Here is a 17975-nt window from a genome sequence, read left to right on the forward strand (position 1 = left end):
CCCGCTCGCCCGCTCTGGGAACGCCATACAGACAAGGGCCGCATCCAACTGCCCCTGCCCCCCATCTATCCCACCTCCACCCCCACAGACCCCACAAACCTCGGCCCCCAAACCGCGGCCTCATCCCACCACTCTATTGTGTTGGTGGGTAGTAGCTCAGCCAGGCTATTGTCTGGCCCGGCTCCCCGGCACATACTTTATGCACAAACGGACGACACAGCGGCGCGAGCCAGGCAGCTCCAACATAAAGAAAACAATGTCCTCCCAAGATCATTCATAAACACCCCGAACAGCCCCAGCCAGCTCACAGTGAATAAGGGCCCACTCCAACGCTGTGGCCACCTCGCACTGTAAACATCCACAGCAGCAGGCCTCGGAGCGCCCGCGAGCAACAACATCTCACATCTGCCTAACGGGGTTAGACGGCCTGGTGTGTGTGTGTGCTTTTCTTATGGACCCAAACCTTCACATGGAAAGTCGGGGCCATGTGATCGGGCTTAGCTGCAGGGTGACGAGCTGGAATATGTGCAATGCAACTCCATGGTGTAATAAAACATTCCTCTCCAAGGCTCAAAGACCAGCGCATTTAGCTGTGAGAGGTTTTGTATATATGTGTTTGTGTGTGTGTGTGTGTGTGTGTGTGTGTGTGTGTGTGTGCGTGTGTATTTAGAAGTACTTGAGAGAAGTTGAGAGGAAAGTTGTAAGTGTCCACCACCAAGGCCAGCGGTGGGAGCCCTTGACCTCTGAAGGGACGGACTGCCAGAGACAGCTGGTGTGGCCTGTTTTTATTTATTTATTTCTTAACAAAAGACAGGTGGCCACACTTGAAAAGGGCACACAAACACAGTTACACATGCGCTTGTGTACAGACAATACACACACACACACAACACACACACACACATACGTGGGTCATTTTCTTTTTTCTCTCTTTGTATGAACACACATGCATATGGTTAACATCCACTTAATTTTGGAGGAGCAATTCTTTTGACTTTCAGAATAATAATGTAATTCAGAATTAATAATATAATATGGGCGGCTGCAGCTCAGTGGGGTAAGAGGGCCGTCCTGCAACTGCAAGGTTGTGGGTTCGATCCCCGCTCTCCCCATTAGTTGCAAAACGAAGTGTCCTTGAGCAAGGCACTGAACCCCCAGTTGCTTCCCGGGTGCTTCACTGCAGCCCACTGCTCCTTAATAACTAAGGATGGGTTAAATGCAGATAATTAATTTCCCCTTGGGGATTAATAAAAGTGTATATTATTATAATAGCCTGCCGTAAAGAGTGACCATTATTGCCACATTTTAAGGCCTCGTCCACATTTTAAGCAGCATTAAGGCTCTTCCCCACTTTCGAAAAGCTACAATCTGAAGTGTTTATATACCACATAAATTGCTACAAGTGCATAAATACATATCAACTAGTATCTCACACTGGGTTTGCCTTTTTTGGAGTGGCTCGCCCTGACAGTGCCAAGACAGTGTGTCCTTGGTCCACTGTACAGCTGTCACTTACTCACACTCGTTGACGCATATTTATAGCAGCAGCATCACTGGGCTTGACGCTCGCCACACTCAGACCACAGCTGGTCCCCACAAGAATGGGGGAAAGACAAAGCCACGTGCTCCCGCTGGCCGACTGCAGTTGGTCCTGTCTGGAGCGCGGTGGGTGATTATGTGGCCCCCTTCTCCTTGCAGACACCCAGTCCATACATGCACCAGGGAGATGAGGAGGATTCGTGGAGGGAGGGAGGGGGGGTGGGGGGCATCGTGACCTTTTTTCTTCTTCTTTGAATGTCACGGATGGGGATGTGCTGAAAACCTTGACAGCTGCACTTGAAGGTACATAAAAACATCATTATGGAGTTACCAGAGAGCAGCGGGGAAAGGAGGAATACGTGTCCTTCTCTCTAATTCTTAAAAAATAATCCATGTTTTGGACCGACGAGTAGGGCCTAAACAACTTTAATTATGAGTGGAAAAGAGGTTTTTTTAATCATTTTTCAGATTTGGGAATGGTAGATCACAGGAGAGACCGATATCACCAATGTTCTTATTATTAAGACAACAGGAATCGTGAGAGAATCATCAGATGATGTTCTTTGACAACACACGGCCCTCCACTGCTTTACATGACTTCCTTTCTTCTAGAAAGCCGACTAAAATGAGGTGTTATGCAATGATGCATCACAGGAAATTGGCTCAAACAACTCGATAATGAAGTGACTTTTTGACAGCGCTTTGGATACTTTTGGGTCACTTTGAATCATTCCTATCTCCGCAGGTTAAGACAAACTCATCTTCCAGGTCAAACAGGAACAGGGGAATGCTGGTTCTGACATTGGAGGCGAGAAAAGAGGTGACTAAGAGTTTCTTTTCTCTTTTGGAACAATAACAAAAGTGTCCACGGACAACATTTTCAAACACTCATTAGGTCCGTGAAGCGAAACAATAGATGGTAAATTAACTTGTATAACGAGTGCTTTAATACTACATGACAACACATACAGTGAGCTTTGGAGACCATCACTAGTCATTTCAACATACAATAAATATCCGATATACACATTTGTGCTTTACATTTTTAATAAGTTATTTACATTTAAAACATCTTGAGAAATTACTTCACTCAAATCCTTAATTTTGCCAGTTGACTAATGGTTTCACATACAATCGATTTGTCTGTTTTTATCAATAAAATAAGTCTTCTGCATAAGTGTTTTATGTCCACTTCTGGGTTTATTAAAGCCTGATCAAGAAATGTGCAGACCACTTGAAGCCTCGCCTGCCAGCAGCTGTCTGTTCGCTCAACCGGAAATCAAGCGGTGCCCTCCAACACCAACTGCAGCGCTCCCCAAAGACCGGTGCCACAACTGGCCCGCTGAGCTGAGGCACACTTGCAATGAGCTCCAGGAAGTGCACTCATCCAAGCCAATATCCAACACCATCTCACATGATTGATGTCTATAAAAGGCAGTGTTCAGGACTTCTGCCACCAAGAACAATTACTCAGTTTGAATACCTGACCCTAAAACCAGTCATCGTCAGTGACGAGCCTCAGCCAAGAGAAAGTGATGACGGCACACCAAGGTCATGTCCGAGAGGGATAATTGCAGCCGAACAGTCTGCCGCAAAGCCCCGGCCGCGTTCAACCTCTGGCTCCTCTGTTTTAATAAATATATTGAATAGCAGATCCTCAAGGTCGGTCCAGACAGGCTGGATTTGAATTCCATTTTCATTGCCAAGACAAAACGTCCATACATCAACTAAAGGCTGAAACAATTTGCTTCTTTAGCATAGCGGGATGGATGTGTCCATCCAGCGAGGAAGCAGAGTTTGTGTGTTACCATGGCCGTCTGAAAGGACCTCGGAGTCCTTGAAGTGTGCTGCCACCTACTGATACATCTACACAAGTGAAGACGGTCGGCTAACCTTTTAGCTAATTGGCTGATTTTTGTTCCAATTTTGATTTGTGCATTATTCAAGAGGCCATTATTCATATATTCATCATTTACTCTGCCCTTTAATTAATCAAAATACATTTTGTGCCTGTATTAGAGATGCGCTGAAGAAGCCATGGCGTAAAGCAATTAACTGTATACAAAAGTGCTAACGTTAATTTCAGTTACTTTATGAATGCAATATACACAATAAAATGGTATAAAATGCGGTATAGAAGTATTAAGCGAGGCCACTACATATGTCCAGCATATACTCCCGATCCCTCAGTCAGTCTTCCTTCCTTCCTTTACGTGGAGCAACTGCAGCACAGTACTTGATCGTATTGCCCGCTGTAACTGTGGAACACAGAAAATATGACATTACAATGGGGAACACTGGTCAAAGAATCACATTGTTCTCATCATTCACACTCATTGTGAGGTCCAGTTTCAATTATCAAATTGAAGGCATACGGTGGAACGAAAGGACCCGGATGTTGAACCACCAACAACAACTCTAAATAACGGCGGACCTCCTCCAGAGCCGCACAGTGTGATAAGCAAAGAAACTATTGCTTTTGCACCAATGGAAAACTTTAGGCTTACGTTTAAAGCAACAACGTGAGCTAATATAACATGTTCTTTAACAGATGCTACTTTGATAAAACAGCTCTTGTACCAAGGCCCACCAACAGTTTTTAGAGTTCTTTTAAGCATCACTCAGCAAATTCACCATGTTGGCTTGTAAGGCGGCTGTAGAAGTGCAGTTTGTTTCTTCATACCCAAAAGATGAATAAGCAGCCGGTTTCCTTCCTGCCTCTGTTGCTTTTTGATGTTTTAACACACAGCAAGTCACCTTGAAGATCTCTGCTCTTACTGGCCAAAGCGGATTAGAACCCAACAATGATCAGGGCTCAGTTGGCTGATGATGTTTACCAGTCTACAAGTTATTTAAGCATCTTAGTCATAACACAATTGCAACTGTGAAAAAGGGCGGACATTTACAGATGTGTAGTTAAAAAAATAAAAAACCAGTCACAATTTGTCAGAAACTGTACAAAGAGCGCAGAGAATGCTTTTTAAGCCCAACTATGGCTGATATTGAAAGCTTGTAAATATGTCTGTGCATTTATATGTCAAAGTCCTTTGGGAAACAGAGAAAAATGAATCCGGTTTGGACTTACTCTATGATAGTGCAGACGGAGCAGCAGAGGCCGGAGCAGCAGGAGCACTGCTGTGTGCAGGAGGGACAGGCGAGGCGCTCACATTGGGCGCAGGGTGTCCTGGACCCCTGGCTTTTCTGACACACACAGCAGCAAGCAAGAGCCGCTGGTGAACCTGGAATCAAAGCACACAACAAAAGTAACCAAAATGAGCCTCCAACTCTGGGACAGCCCTGACATCTGCTGGTGAAAAGCATGAACAGATTTAACAATGCGTTTTTGGCCTCGAGTCAAATTAGTGTGCCTTCTTGCACATTTTAAGTAGTAATACTTCTTTGGTAACATTTAATTAAACTTTTTAAAAAGCATGTGCTTTGTGACACTCAGTACCGAATGAAATTATGCATCAGATACGTGTAACCAAGTAGTATTTAGGGTTACCACATGCATTTGAAGAGATCCACATAAAGTTTGTTTCCAGTTACTTTAGTATAAAAGAAAAACCCATGTATGCTTCCCCAAACAGAGAGAGAGTTGTGTTGGAAGGGTAGTAATAGTTGGGACTTTTGTACTAAGAATACTTTAAGATATCCACTCATCTTTCCTAGGGTTTGGGTTATAAGCTTCAGTTGATTTTTAATTTTTTTTAATTATTGTGACCTGAAGAAGATCCAAGTAATAATTTAACTTTAGTCACATGGTGTAAGCATGGTAGCCTTTTCTTCAATGACAGTTTACTGATGGCCTTGCACCACCTGTATGCATGTATAACTACTTTTAATCTTTTTCTTTACATATACAAATAACGGGATGTTGTACCCTATCACATACATGTAAATTGCTCACGGAAGGGCTGATAACCTTTGCAATAAAAGTATTGTAAGATCAATCCCATGTTTTTCTACTACTATTGTACCGTCTGTCGGTCAAACAATGTGGATCTGAGGTGTTCGAGAAACATGCTAAGATCCTGTTATTTGACACATCGGGATAGATTTGTGACGCAATCCTTCAGTGACGTCATTTACCCGTCGGTTCGGGCTCACCTTGTGCAGCGTTGGCTCGCGTCAGTCTCCCGTCATGTCCGATCAGCGTCTGTCCTCTCAGCAGGGACTGGCTGCATGCAGGAGTCTCCACTTGTCCAGCGGACCTCTGCTCTCCAGTCCATAGTGTACCCATCACAACCTTAGCACCGTTGAAGAGCAGGTTTTTTGTCTTTGCTGTGAGAAAGAAGGGAAAAACAACAATGAGTGAAATGACACGTGATTAACTCTTCTGATCTCCGGGGCTCCCAAGAGACTAATGCAGTCGCATGACATGCACACGCCTTGTGTTAATAGGAATATGAACCAATGTACAACAAGTGATCTACGCGACTTTTTTTTATAGTTGTATAAAACGATGTTATTCCTGCTACGCAAACAACAATTTGCGCAACCATGACGCTAGTCTGAGCTAACAGCGCAACGCATCCACTTACCGTAAATTTCTTGCCGGTATTTGTTCCCAAACACGCCATAATTATTCAACTCCTGTTGTCTGACATGTATTTTGTATTGAGAAGAGAAGGTTTCCGGGAAAGGACAAGCTCGTTTAGGCATATTTCTCTGCAAATAACTCCCGACGTGCTACAACAGGCTGCTGCGGGAAAACTGTAACGGAGACGGGAACGACGAACCAATCACAGACGCCCTTTATTATCACGTGAAAGCTCGAAGCCAATCCAACAACAATGCTTATGTCACGTGATCTTTGGTTTTACGCTGCCTTCATCGGCTGCCGTGAGTTTTGTATTTAATCGATTGCAGAAATGAAAAGCTGGATACTGGTGGAGTAAATTATGACAGCGTGATTAACCAGGGACAGAAATAAACAACGTCTCAACAGTTTGGAATAATGCGTGCTACTCTTATTGACGTGACTTAAAGGAGTAGTTGGTATTTATTTCTCTTGACTAACCGTCTTAAAGTCAACTCTGTCCCAGCTGTGCATGGTTTGACAGGACTGGTGCATCAACTGATCACGTTCCCACACATCTATTAATTAATACCATTGTTGCTGGTTTAATTGGTGATACGATACATTAAAACATGCCCTAGAATTAAATCCGAAAAATGCCCAACAAGACTGTTCGATTGTAACTCAACAAACGTAACCAACACTGCTCAAAGGTAACATAGAGTTTTGTTTATTAATTAATGAGGAGAAAATATGTTTCGATGATGGAAAGATGTCACATCCTCTGGGCTCCTATCAGGGGGAGGTACAGGTTTGCCTCTAGAACATCTGGATCATGCACTCCCTGGACTTTCCAACACCAATCCACTTGACTAAAAGAGACAAAGAAATAGAGAGAAAGATTAGAAAAGTTGACACAACTGTAGAAGTCATAATAAACTGCTGGAAAAGGCTATATTTGATAAGTGCAACAGTGCCACCTCAAGGATTTCATGCAGTTTCTGCATTTCTTCTGCATTTTGAGTTGGAGGCCCTCATTGATAGTATTGATAATAGTTTTCTGCTCCATTTTCTATTTGTTTGTGTGTTCTGCAAAGAGATTTGTGTGTTTGTTATTTTGTGTCAAACATACTGGGAACTCCAATGTGGTTCTCAATGAAGTGGATGTAGTTTTGTGCTTTGGCTGGGAGCTCGTTCCACTTCCTGGCTGCAGACGTGTCCGCCTTCCAACCGGGGAAGGTCTGATACTCAACCTCCACTTTGTGCAACACGTCCATGTTGGCTATTATTGAAAGCAAAACATTATTACCCATCTTTAAATGAAAACTTAATGGGTTCATGATATGTATTTTACATGTGGTTTATTATGTTAAATTACCTGGGAAATGGGGAATTCTTTTTCCATTGACTTTGTAGGCGATTCCGACTTTAATTTCATCCATCACATCCAGAATGTCAAGTTTTGTCAAAGCAATGCTGTTGGACAGGTGACATGTCAGCGGAGAACTGTTTAACATCATTTTTATAACATGATTTTATGACTCTGCATTAATAAATGAAGGCGTCCTTCATTATTTAGATGATCCAGAAAGACTTGAGGATTTGCTTAAACTGTTCTAGCCACTCACGCGGTGAAGCCATTAATCATATGAGCGTATCTCAAGATGACAAGATCCAACCAGCCGCAACGCCGCTTCCTTCCTGTGGTTACACCCACCTCATGACCCCTCGTCTGCAGCAGCTCCCCTACTTCCTACGGTGAACAGGGTGGTGGTGGGGGAAGGGGGACAGCCCTATATGTTACTTCATTATTCATGAACTGAATGATGTTATGCATCTAATAATTCCACAGAAACCTAAAAATGGCAATCACTACACTAGATACAAACACAGCGCACATACAATCAAACATAATATGGACTGATTTTGTGTTAACATCTTGACCTCCTACGTCCATATTTTTAGCTCCCGTGACAGGAAACATAAGCCCACAGTAAATATATCCTGAACCCGGACTCTGGCCCTAAATTTATCCCTGTGAACATGTGACCTGCATCAGAGCTAAAGAGCGTTTGAACCCGTGTCTAAAAAAAATATGACAGCTGCACTCAGCCAGAGAATCCCCCTCCTGCCCCCCCAGCCCCCTTGCTGAATGTGTGTCAGCCACACAATCTCATTTAAACTGTCCATGTCAAGCGCAATATGTTCGGAAAGCCAAGAAATCGTGGACATGCGACAGCGTCCCAGTGAGCCCACTGATTTCCTGAGGTGACATCAAGGTCTTACGTTGAGTTGTTCTGTGGGGAAGGCTCCGATTCCCACCCTGGTAGTGTAGGCCTTTGACACACCAAACACATCGCCGATGTTCAGCGGGGGGATGCCGAGACCAGTGCATGCCCCGCCCACAGTGCAGTTTGATGATGTCACAAAAGGATATGTGCCTTGAGAGCCAACACAATATATAGGTCGATGTCACTGACTCCCTCCAAGATCCACAAAGAACAACCACACATATGCATTTTGAAAAAAAACTACAAATATTATAAATCCAAATCTCTACCAAAGTCAATATCAAGGAGAGCAGCATTGGCCCCTTCCACCAAAATCTTCTTTGGAGATCCATGAAGAGCTTCATACATGTAATACACTCCGTCTCTCACCATCGGCCGCAATCTCTCAGAGTATTCCTGCATAAAGTCAATCAAAACGTGATTTATTCATGTTGGGCATGACAATACGACATCACTTTCGTCATGGATAAACTACCTTGAGTTTTTTCAATTGGTCCTCAACGTCAACTGTCAAGGCTGGGTACATGGACTGATACTGGCGGACAAGGTTCTTGAATCTGAAAGGAAAGGAAATCACGAATCATGCCACAACTGTTCATCGTAGTATTAGTTTTGGAGTTTGGCTCATTCATACGACCCCGACCTCATAGAGAAGTCCTTAAAGTCCCCCAGCAGGTCACACACACGGAGGCCGGTGCGGGAAGCTTTGCTGGAGTATGCGGGTCCAATGCCTTTCCTGGTTGTTCCAATGCTGAAACACAAGCCAAAGGGAGGGATGTAAAATAATGTATGGAATCAAAATATATACTTATACTGACTATAATGTAAAATGTTGGCAGGTGTGTCCTCCGCTATCCTCACTTCTTTCCTTCTTGCGCTTGCCTTTCAGTCTCCTGTAAACCATCGACCACCTGGTGGAAATCAAACACTGTGGAGAGACATCAAACAAGACCTCACACCCTTAAAAAGTGATTGATGATTTATTCAGGCTGTACTTATTTGAATAAAGTAAACCACTCTACGCAATATAATGTTCTGTACATACCAAGGTGAGCTCTGTCTGAGACGATAAGTCTCTTCTCCCAGCCTTTCAGACCTGGTCAAAGAATATAAATGACATTTAAGTGAGTAGACACTAATCCAAATTATAATATACACTTCTGCGTTGTGAGTAACGGGTATTCTTTCTCTTAAAATACCTTTCTTTTCATTTTTATCGCCTTCTTCAAACAGGCCAGGTAGATGTATGACCACTCCGTTGCCTACAGGAGCAGAGGAAGAGGGATATGTAGTCGCAGCGGCACTAATATCCGTGGCCATGCTGTCTCACCACAGCTGAACACTTGAACCATTACCGATGAGGGAGATGCTCTTGGAGTTGATGATTCCACTGGGGAGAAGGTGGAAGTCATACTCCTTGCCTTCCACTACCACCGTGTGTCCTGCATTGTTGCCCCCCTGTAAATCAAAGCAGGGAACGCATTATGATGTGCTCGTGTATCCCGTCTCGTTTTCATGTTGACATAATCAAACACAAACTTCCAGCCACATGCATACGTCTCATTATATTTCCGTGAGACGGTGATAAGCCACCCTTTTCCCTATTCACTGCGCCTCCCCAGCACCCGTTTTAACAGACTTGGCTGATGCTGGTGGAGCCACCACTCTGTCCGCCCTGGCTAAGTCCTGACCTTCTCACATATCAAGCCTCCCTGAGAATGTGACCTCTAGCTCTCTCCTGGTGGGTGGGGCTCTAAAGCCTCCAGAACACAGGGTGCTCGTCCTGTCAGTGGAGAGAGTAGACCACAGCAACTGGTGGCAGGTTTCACGGTGTGCCCCGTTGCTGAAGTGACCTCTGATATCTGACCAGAGGGTTACGTGTCCTATAAGAGTGAATAGCAACTGACCTTTATTGAGTCATTTTTTATTATGAATTCAATGCATCTTCAATGTAATCTCCTTGTGATCCACTGAAAGATTCAGTCAGTGACACTGGGTTTAGAGATGCATGCAATAATCAAGAGAATAGTCAGGCCAGTTGCCTCTTCCTAAAATGGTTATTAGACATTTGGAGTCTGTAAAATGTTTTGCAGTTTGAGTGTAATGGCCACACTTGTCCTCTTCCGTCAGTTATTCTTATTCCACAGTATATTCTCAGCATGGTTAATTAACTGTAATAGACCCCCAAAAAAGATTTCTAAACTAATATTTACGATATTCCTTTGAGCATTTCCCAAAATCATGGAGCTGCAAGTGTTTTCACTCTGCAGCTTGTGCCACATTTCATTATGAATTCAGAGGGGAAAACAAATGGCATGAAGCAACAAGAGACGCACCCATCCCTGTGGATGAATGCTCGTCTGAAAACACGAATCCGAACATGTACCTGACATCTGCAGACAACGTCAGCTTCGGTCGCCAGCAAGTCGACGACTTTCCCTTTGCCCTCGTCTCCCCATTGCGCACCGAGCACCACCGTCACTTTGTTCCCCGCGTCGGTGCGCGAGCGCTTCAGCCCGGCGGGTTGACTCGTGTTTTTGTGGTCTTTCGCCGACCGGTTGAGTGACATGGTGCTGGTGGTGGTGGCGCGAGCCTGCCCGTCTCAAGACGACTAAGCGGTCTCCAGGAGAGGCATTGCCATATCTGTAACTTCATAGCCGATGATGTCAGAGCCAGACGCACAGCAGTGTGCGTCGCTGTGTTCGGGCAACTTGTCTCCGCGGCTGAGCGAGCAACGAGGAAGTCGCCTCCACGGGGAAGGAGCCACGATCGGAAAGCCATTTACAACGTGTATTCTAGAGCTTTTTTTAATTTTCAATGTCATGTTTGCCCCACCCTCCCGCGTGAGTTGGTGGATTAAAAACAAACAGCTGAACACTAAATACACTTTTATTAAAATATTTAACGTTAAAAGTAACAATCCGTTTGATGCTTTTCTTACATTTCCCTGTTAAGTTTCATCAGCGTGTTATCTAAAGAACTACAGGACATTTTGTTTTCATGAGTTAATTAAATATCTCGCACCAACATCACTGCATCGTCCTTCACTCGGTGCTGAAAGGTAAACAAAGCATTTAGCAAAAACACATTCACTGCATATTACAACAGTTAAACAAAACATATAAAGCATATTTAACTTTTTTTGGAACAGTTCTGAATCCAAAACACTCATATACACAATAACAGATTTACATATTGACAGCCATAGCTGTGTTTACTCTTCTTGGTCAGATCATTGCAGGAGGAAGACTCCTGCGTCCTCGTGGAGTCAAAGCTCAGAGTCAAAGCTCAGAGTCAATGCTCAGAAATGGGAATCCTTTCCGTTCTCGACTCCCATGCAAAATTAACATTTTCTTTTTCCTCTCGTTTTCTTTTTTCTGGAGACACCTACGGGAACAAAGACTAAAATTAATAAATCGAAAATAATGAATAATACCTTTTGCATTTCACATTGTGAAATCTATCGGCTTGCAGGCATGACTAGCTTTAAAATATTAACTTAGTGGAAAACAAACAAAACATTTTAATGGATTTACATCACATACAGCAGCTTTCATTAACATCAGATTAGAGCACAGATTACAGGAAGCACATCAGACTGCGTTAGTGGGTTGAACAGTCCCAGTTGCAGATTTGGGTAATGGACAAAAAAATATGGATGAAAAGACACAAAAGTGGTTGCTTTTATGAAATAACGGTCCACAATGATGTCACATGTTGCTTCAAGCTGCATGTTTGAGGTCAGAAAAGTGAAAATACTTAACCACGGATTCATTAAAGGGTACATTTAGGGTTAGTTTTCCCAGGTTTGACCCACATTAAATTCACCGCAAGACACGCTTTTTGGGTGTTAATATTTTGGCCCGCACAACAGAATTGGAAAACGTTTTAGAGAGCAAGTGTTAAAAGCTGGACAACAGAGACAAATGAAATCCAGGATTCGGTTAGACCAACAGATGACGTGTTACTTGGGACAAAGCGTCGACGGTGATTGAGTTAGGACGATGTTCCTGCTTACAGTTTGCCATCCCACTGATTGGACCTACCTCACTGCAACACACAGCCTGTTTTATGTTTAGTGTGTCCTTTCCCACTGTTACCTTGTGTTTCAGAGTCAGAACGAGAACAGAGCATTCAAACAAACGGTTCAGAGAATCAAATCCACTCAATATTAAAATCAGCAAATCAAAATGTGCACACAGCAGCCATACTCGTAAATAAAATGTTGTCATGCCAAATACTTAAAATATATAATATTACCTGTTAAATACAGTAAAAAAACAACTAATCTCCATTTATAACACATCAAGCGACTAGTATTCCAAACAGGATCTTTATTCAAGTGAACGGAGAGGTTACCTTGGTTACTCTTCTTTTTGTTTCGTTTAAAGATGCTCTTCCGTGTCTTTGGCTCGGGCTCAAGGGATGGAGGCACCGCTTCAGACACGGAGCGCAGTTCATCAGATTCCAGTCCATCTGGGGCATCGCACCCCTCGATGCCCCCACCTAGTGTCGTCACGGGGGATTTAACAACAACGCGTTCCCTCTCGTCTCGACCCCGCTCTGCCAAGTGACTCACTTCATGACCGCTTTCACCTTTTTCACCTCGCATCACAGCGCTTTCACTGCTCTGCGCCACATCGTCTGCATTCGGTAACAGACTTTCCTTTATGTGAACATTAACGCTCATGTCCGCCGGCTGATCAGGGATCAGTTTCTCAGAGCCCGGGCTGGAAGCGCCATCGAACGCAGCTTCTAGGGGGTCGGAGTCCGAGAAGGAGGTCGGGCCGAGGACGCTCGTCTCGGTTGAATCCAATGAAAAGACATCTGTTGGGAGGAAGGGTTGACGTTCCGCTTCAGTCGGAGGCGGAGTCGTATCTGGTGGCGTTACGACCGGCTCGCGTGGGCGTGGCCCCTCCTGCAGCGACGCAGGTCCTTCTCGGCGTGCCTGCGTTGTCGCGGCCGGTTCTCTTGGGAGTGCCTTGGGAAGCGCACCGTGTCCGTTTTGAAGCGCACTCGGCGGAGTCTCTTCTGAGGGGCTGAGGCAGCCGGTCGCTCCTCCTGCGCTGGACTGGCGACCCTCGGTCGGAGGTCTGGTGGGAGAGGAAACGGCGGCCACTTCGACGGCTTTTTCGTTTACAGGCTTCACACTTGATCCTGAGGGGGAGAACCAGGTAGTGTTGATGGTGAACACATTAAGACCATCGTTTTAGAAATAAATTGATTTTTTTTTTACAGTGAGCAAAGCTGCGTGAAAAGAAAAATGCTCCCCACGCAAGCGCATGATAAAGCGGCACGACAAAAGCGATGGCGCTAGCTGAGGATGGCAGTGGTGTTTAGGCACATGTACAACAGTGGAGATAAAGCAGCAAAGCGGTGTTGTGGCTCAGGAGCAGAGCGAGGAACTGCGGATGGAGGCCACCGGCTCTTGTCCTTACCAGATGGGCAGGTATCGCTACGCTTTTCACTAGAAGGGAGGCTTTCCAAATCGCACCTTGGCCTGGTCTTTCGGAGGCTGAAGCCTTTCCTGATATCCGCCAAGAGGTGGTCGATGATGCAGTCATCATCCGGCGGCACAAAGGCCTTCTTGACTGGTAACAAAGGTGAAAAGAGGGCTTTAAGCTGACACACACCATCGAGGTGAGGCATCTATTGGGCACAGTGAACAATGGAGGGCCGTTCACAACTTACTGATCTTTCCATTCTCTCCCTTCTGCCTCTTGGACTCTTCCTCTGCCAGCTGCCTCTTCCTCTTCTCAGCCTTGGCTGTCAGCTCTCTTCTGTTTTTGTTTTCCTGTTATAAAGTTAAGATGTCACTCACTGCCAAGTACAAAATGTACGTGGACATTTGTTCTTTTTAAATAATTTATGAGACAACATTTTCCAGTTTTGCCACAGTAGATAATATGACACACTATGTTCATTCGCCAAACGCAGGCAAGTGGTTTAGAAGTTGTACATTTAGAACTACACAACAGAAAGACAGCGTATAGAATACAACAAATGTACAATCCCGGGGGAAAGTCATAACTGCCAACGTAAACAAAGTATCCTCCCTGACCTTCAGTGCTTTGATGAAAAGTCCCCGGAAAGTCCTGATGGTTCCGAAGAGATCCTCAAGCGACAGCTGATTGGCGTCTTCACACAAGTAGGCCGCCAGCTCACACTTCTGCTTCTCCACTGCAGCGAGCCGTTCATTTAGAGCCAGACATGCCTCCAGCCTTTCCTACAGCAGGGAAAATGGAGGAATTTGGATCCAGTTTCCAAACGAAGTGTCGAGCGATCACATGTTGGCTCCATTGGGAGGCGAAGCAGGGGCGATCGCTTTACCTCCAGAAGTTTCTGATATTGCTCCTTCAATTCTTCGACAGAGTTGGAGACCTTCTTGGCCGTCTCGATCAGTCGTTTTAGTAAGGCACTGGTTTCGGACTGAATGGAGTCCACATTCACTCTGAGGACAACATGTACAACCGTTTATTAGAAGGTCACAAATCCACTTATTATGGCCGTGAGCAGAAGTATTTGTGAAAAGGTTCCTATACCCGGCTGCCTTCTCACAGATCTCTATGTCATCCGGCAGCGCCAGCAGCTCTGGGTGGTTCGTGCCTGCTTCCTATGAAAAGCAAATCATGCAGTGGGCAATTAAAACAGGTTCATAATGGAGAAGAGAAAAAAGAAGAATGATGGCAGCAGCCGTGAGCCGCTTTGTGTACCTCCAGGATGTGATGAAGCAGCGTGATGCGGCTCTTGTTGGCCTTGGTCTCCGTGAGCTTGAGCAGGGAGCTGATCTTGAACCCCTCGGCGTTCCCCGTGTGACTTCCCTGGAAGCAGAACGACGATTCAAAAGGCAAGCTCCGTCTAAATGTCGGTTTAAAAGCAAAATATATACGAGACGGAAGAGGTTCTTACATAGTTGAGGAAATTCCCTATGTCGAGGATGAGCCGGCAGAAAATGGGCATGAGCGTGCTCGTTCTGAGAGCTGAGAGATTTGGTAAATGGTGTTAAGAGCACAACATATATAAGAATGGCAACTGTGTGCATACAAGTCGAGCTGAAGGGGTTCCTTACACTGGCAGGCCTCCTCCACCAGCGTGACTCGAGGTCTGAGCATATCCAACACGGATGACGTCTCCTCACACAGCAGCATGCAGTCAATCCTCAACTGATAACTGGAGAAAAGAGCCAGGAAGCAAAGTACATAAGGAGGCAGCTGTGGGAGTATGAAGTCTGCACATCATTATCAGGGAAACAGAGCTGAAGTCAAAACAAAAGCTTACGATGGCACAGTGAGAAGGGAGGTGTAGAAGCGGTCAACATTTGCCAACTTGTCTTTTTCTCCTTGGAAGGACTTCAAATTTTCGATCTACGCGAAAGCACGAGACAGTGACTCAGACATCGGACGTTTCAAAGCGGGCCCCGAATAGTCGGTACGTGGGAAAAACGTCTCTCGGCAGGGATGGAGAATAGTTAGAGTACGAACCTCGTGCTTCTCTGGTAGGAGCTTAATGAGCTGCTTGAGCACCTCGACGTCAAACTTCGTACGGTCCCCGTTCTGAATCATGGCTACAAAGTCCTCATTTTTGCTGGACAGAGAAAATACAAACTACTCAGATGGAACAAACAGATTACAAAACTAACAACAACAACAGTGTGATTCCTTACCATCTGAACTGCTTCAGGAATATGTTCAAATTCATGTTTTTCTTTGGCTCAATGAACGTTATCTATAGAATAAAAAGACATGTGAGAGGCATTCTGATTCATCAGCTTTGATAATCAGGCGTGTTTGTTCAGAGCAGCGTCGAGTGTTGACCAGGCACACCTCTTTAGCCTCCTTGACAGGAGCAGCTGCCCCCTTGTCTTTGTGCTCGGTCACCGGGAGACAGAACAGCTGCTCGATACTGCTGTAGTCCGGCTCCCGGGAAGGCGTCTCTCTCTGAACCGAGGCCCACATGGAGTGACCATCTGTGTGAGCGCAGGAAGAGGGGAACCCGTCATGAGCTCATGTGGCTCCAGTTTGCATCAACATCCCTGAAGTTAATTTGTCCAGTGACGTTTCCACTCTCAGAGCTCGGGGGACTCCTCCACGACAGCCACACGAATATGGAAAACTGGTTCTGGTCATTTTAATGTTTTATCCCCATCAACTATTCTCTATACAGAGGCCTTCAGACAATGTCTTCACTCACATGTCCCATGATAATGTTCCATTTCTGAAATGGTCTGAATCATAGCTTGACGGACAGAGGCAGAAAAGTGATGTATTGTATATATGATACTCTTGAAATTAGTTTCAGCCAGGGTTCACAGCGGTCACAGCAAATGACAGGTTGTTAAGTTGCCCTTTAAAGAATGATTAATCCACTCACCAGTCACATCGCGGAGTTTCTGCCAGTTGAGCTTTTTCATCCTCAGGGTGGGGCATCGGTGCAACTTTGAGGGCGCAGCGCAGCCGAGAGCCGGGCTGCTCAAAGCCCCCATCATGCCTGGGAGAGGAGGAGGTGGAGCCGGCATGCCAGGTAAGGGAGGTGGCGGCGGCGGTCCACCACCCATCCCTGATAGAGGTGGCGGAGGTGGTGGGGGTGGCATGCCTTGACCACCAGGTATTCCGGGCAAGGGGGGAGGTGGTGGGGGTCCACCAAACCCTCCAAGTGGAGGAGGAAGAGGAGGTGGTGGTGGTGGGGGGGGTCCACCAAACACTCCAAATGGAAGAGGAGGAGGAGGAGGTGGTGGGGGCAGAGGTGGGCACTGGTTAGAAGGTTGGAGCCCCATCAAACCAGGGGGTAGAGGTGGAGGTGGAGGGGGTGGAGGAGGAGGAGGAGCTGCGAGCAGTGGCTTCGGAGAGGATGCAGCGCTTTTTTCCGACTTCTTTTCATCCCGGAGATGCAGCTCAGTCTGCATGGCCGTCGGCAGCTTCCCGTCCACTTCATGATGGCCGTCACAGCTCCTGCCTTTGGAGAACATCAGCCGCTGCATGATCTTCTCACAGGACTCCATCTGAGCTGGAGCACAAATACAAACATGTGAAACTCCTCTCATTAAAACGAAAGCTTCCAGCCGCCCTGCCTCCATGTCACTGCAATTCACTTTTTGTCCTGGATAATCACTCTCCTTCCCACATGGATACCAGAGACTTGACCCAAGGTGAATGTATGGCTGACTCACAGTCCTGGGCCAGCAGGATGGCTCGGCTGGTGATGTTCTCCAGAGCCAGCCAGATATCGGAGCGGTTCGGCGCCAGCAACAACAACGTCTGCAGGATGGACAGCAGCTGGAGGGAGGCTGGAGTGCTGCTCACCTGCACACACAAGAGCACACATTAAGGGAGTTTGTCCGCTTTACAGACCCAGGTATCATAGTGTGCCAGAAAACATATATATAAAAAACAGTTTTGATCAGAGAGACAGCAAGAGGCGTTTTCTTTACTGTAACACATGGATTCATTCCGTCTACTTTTCATTGGGCTATCTTAGTTCGAAGAGGTTGATAAAGCAGCTCTCACACCTTGTTAAAGAGCATCGTGAAAACCTCCAGGTGATCGCTCATGTCAATGCCACCATAGACCCGCAGCAGCTCCTCCTCATCTTCAGCCATCGAGTCTTCAAAAGCCTCACATTGAATG

General features: G+C 45.7%; 3 protein-coding genes across 3 annotated transcripts; all 3 read right to left on the reverse strand.

Moving 5' to 3' along the window:
* Positions 1-2463: 2463 nt before the first annotated feature.
* Positions 2464-6268, reverse strand: siva1 (SIVA1, apoptosis-inducing factor). Its single transcript, XM_056426279.1, has 4 exons — positions 6084-6268; positions 5650-5823; positions 4625-4778; positions 2464-3797 (listed from the first exon to the last, which is right to left on the reverse strand). Exons 1-4 carry the CDS (start codon positions 6202-6204, stop codon positions 3749-3751), a joined length of 498 nt encoding a protein of 165 aa, XP_056282254.1. The 5' UTR covers positions 6205-6268; the 3' UTR covers positions 2464-3748.
* Positions 6269-6770: 502 nt separating this feature from the next.
* adss1 (adenylosuccinate synthase 1) lies at positions 6771-11018 on the reverse strand. The gene is made up of 13 exons (XM_056426277.1): positions 10739-11018; positions 9708-9810; positions 9552-9614; positions 9398-9448; positions 9214-9280; positions 8996-9103; positions 8828-8909; positions 8622-8748; positions 8348-8502; positions 7690-7814; positions 7440-7537; positions 7194-7343; positions 6771-6933 (listed from the first exon to the last, which is right to left on the reverse strand). Exons 1-13 carry the CDS (start codon positions 10919-10921, stop codon positions 6881-6883), a joined length of 1365 nt encoding a protein of 454 aa, XP_056282252.1. The 5' UTR covers positions 10922-11018; the 3' UTR covers positions 6771-6880.
* A 207-nt stretch (positions 11019-11225) lies between these two features.
* Positions 11226-17599, reverse strand: LOC130201327 (inverted formin-2-like). The gene is made up of 15 exons (XM_056426276.1): positions 17519-17599; positions 16723-17350; positions 16176-16318; positions 16016-16077; positions 15834-15936; positions 15631-15716; positions 15422-15522; positions 15262-15332; positions 15066-15173; positions 14895-14965; positions 14683-14803; positions 14414-14578; positions 14044-14146; positions 13791-13943; positions 11226-13509 (listed from the first exon to the last, which is right to left on the reverse strand). Exons 2-15 carry the CDS (start codon positions 17348-17350, stop codon positions 12581-12583), a joined length of 2844 nt encoding a protein of 947 aa, XP_056282251.1. The 5' UTR covers positions 17519-17599; the 3' UTR covers positions 11226-12580.
* Positions 17600-17975: the final 376 nt, after the last annotated feature.

The sequence above is a fragment of the Pseudoliparis swirei genome, chromosome 11 (assembly GCF_029220125.1).
Source record: "Pseudoliparis swirei isolate HS2019 ecotype Mariana Trench chromosome 11, NWPU_hadal_v1, whole genome shotgun sequence".
Lineage (NCBI taxonomy): Eukaryota > Metazoa > Chordata > Actinopteri > Perciformes > Liparidae > Pseudoliparis > Pseudoliparis swirei.

What these genes read in the sequence shown, in the direction of transcription:
- siva1 (XM_056426279.1), bottom strand. Translation starts at nt 6,204, where the DNA reads ATGCCTAAACGAGCTTGTCCTTTCCCGGAAACCTTCTCTTCTCAATAC. An exon ending in ATACCGGCAAGAAATTTACG is followed by an intron (nt 5,824 to 6,083) that starts GTAAGTGGATGC and finishes TCTTTCTCACAG; the next exon opens with CAAAGACAAAAAACCTGCTC. An exon ending in TCCGTCTGCACTATCATAGA is followed by an intron (nt 3,798 to 4,624) that starts GTAAGTCCAAAC and finishes TGTGTTCCACAG; the next exon opens with TTACAGCGGGCAATACGATC.
- adss1 (XM_056426277.1), bottom strand. Translation starts at nt 10,921, where the DNA reads ATGTCACTCAACCGGTCGGCGAAAGACCACAAAAACACGAGTCAACCC. An exon ending in TTTAAGGACTTCTCTATGAG is followed by an intron (nt 8,910 to 8,995) that starts GTCGGGGTCGTA and finishes CTTTCCTTTCAG; the next exon opens with ATTCAAGAACCTTGTCCGCC. An exon ending in TCTCCTTGATATTGACTTTG is followed by an intron (nt 8,503 to 8,621) that starts GTAGAGATTTGG and finishes TTGGCTCTCAAG; the next exon opens with GCACATATCCTTTTGTGACA.
- LOC130201327 (XM_056426276.1), bottom strand. Translation starts at nt 17,350, where the DNA reads ATGGAGTCCTGTGAGAAGATCATGCAGCGGCTGATGTTCTCCAAAGGC. An exon ending in TTTTCATCAAAGCACTGAAG is followed by an intron (nt 14,147 to 14,413) that starts GTCAGGGAGGAT and finishes ACTTTATAACAG; the next exon opens with GAAAACAAAAACAGAAGAGA. An exon ending in TAGCGATACCTGCCCATCTG is followed by an intron (nt 13,510 to 13,790) that starts GTAAGGACAAGA and finishes TCTCCCCCTCAG; the next exon opens with GATCAAGTGTGAAGCCTGTA.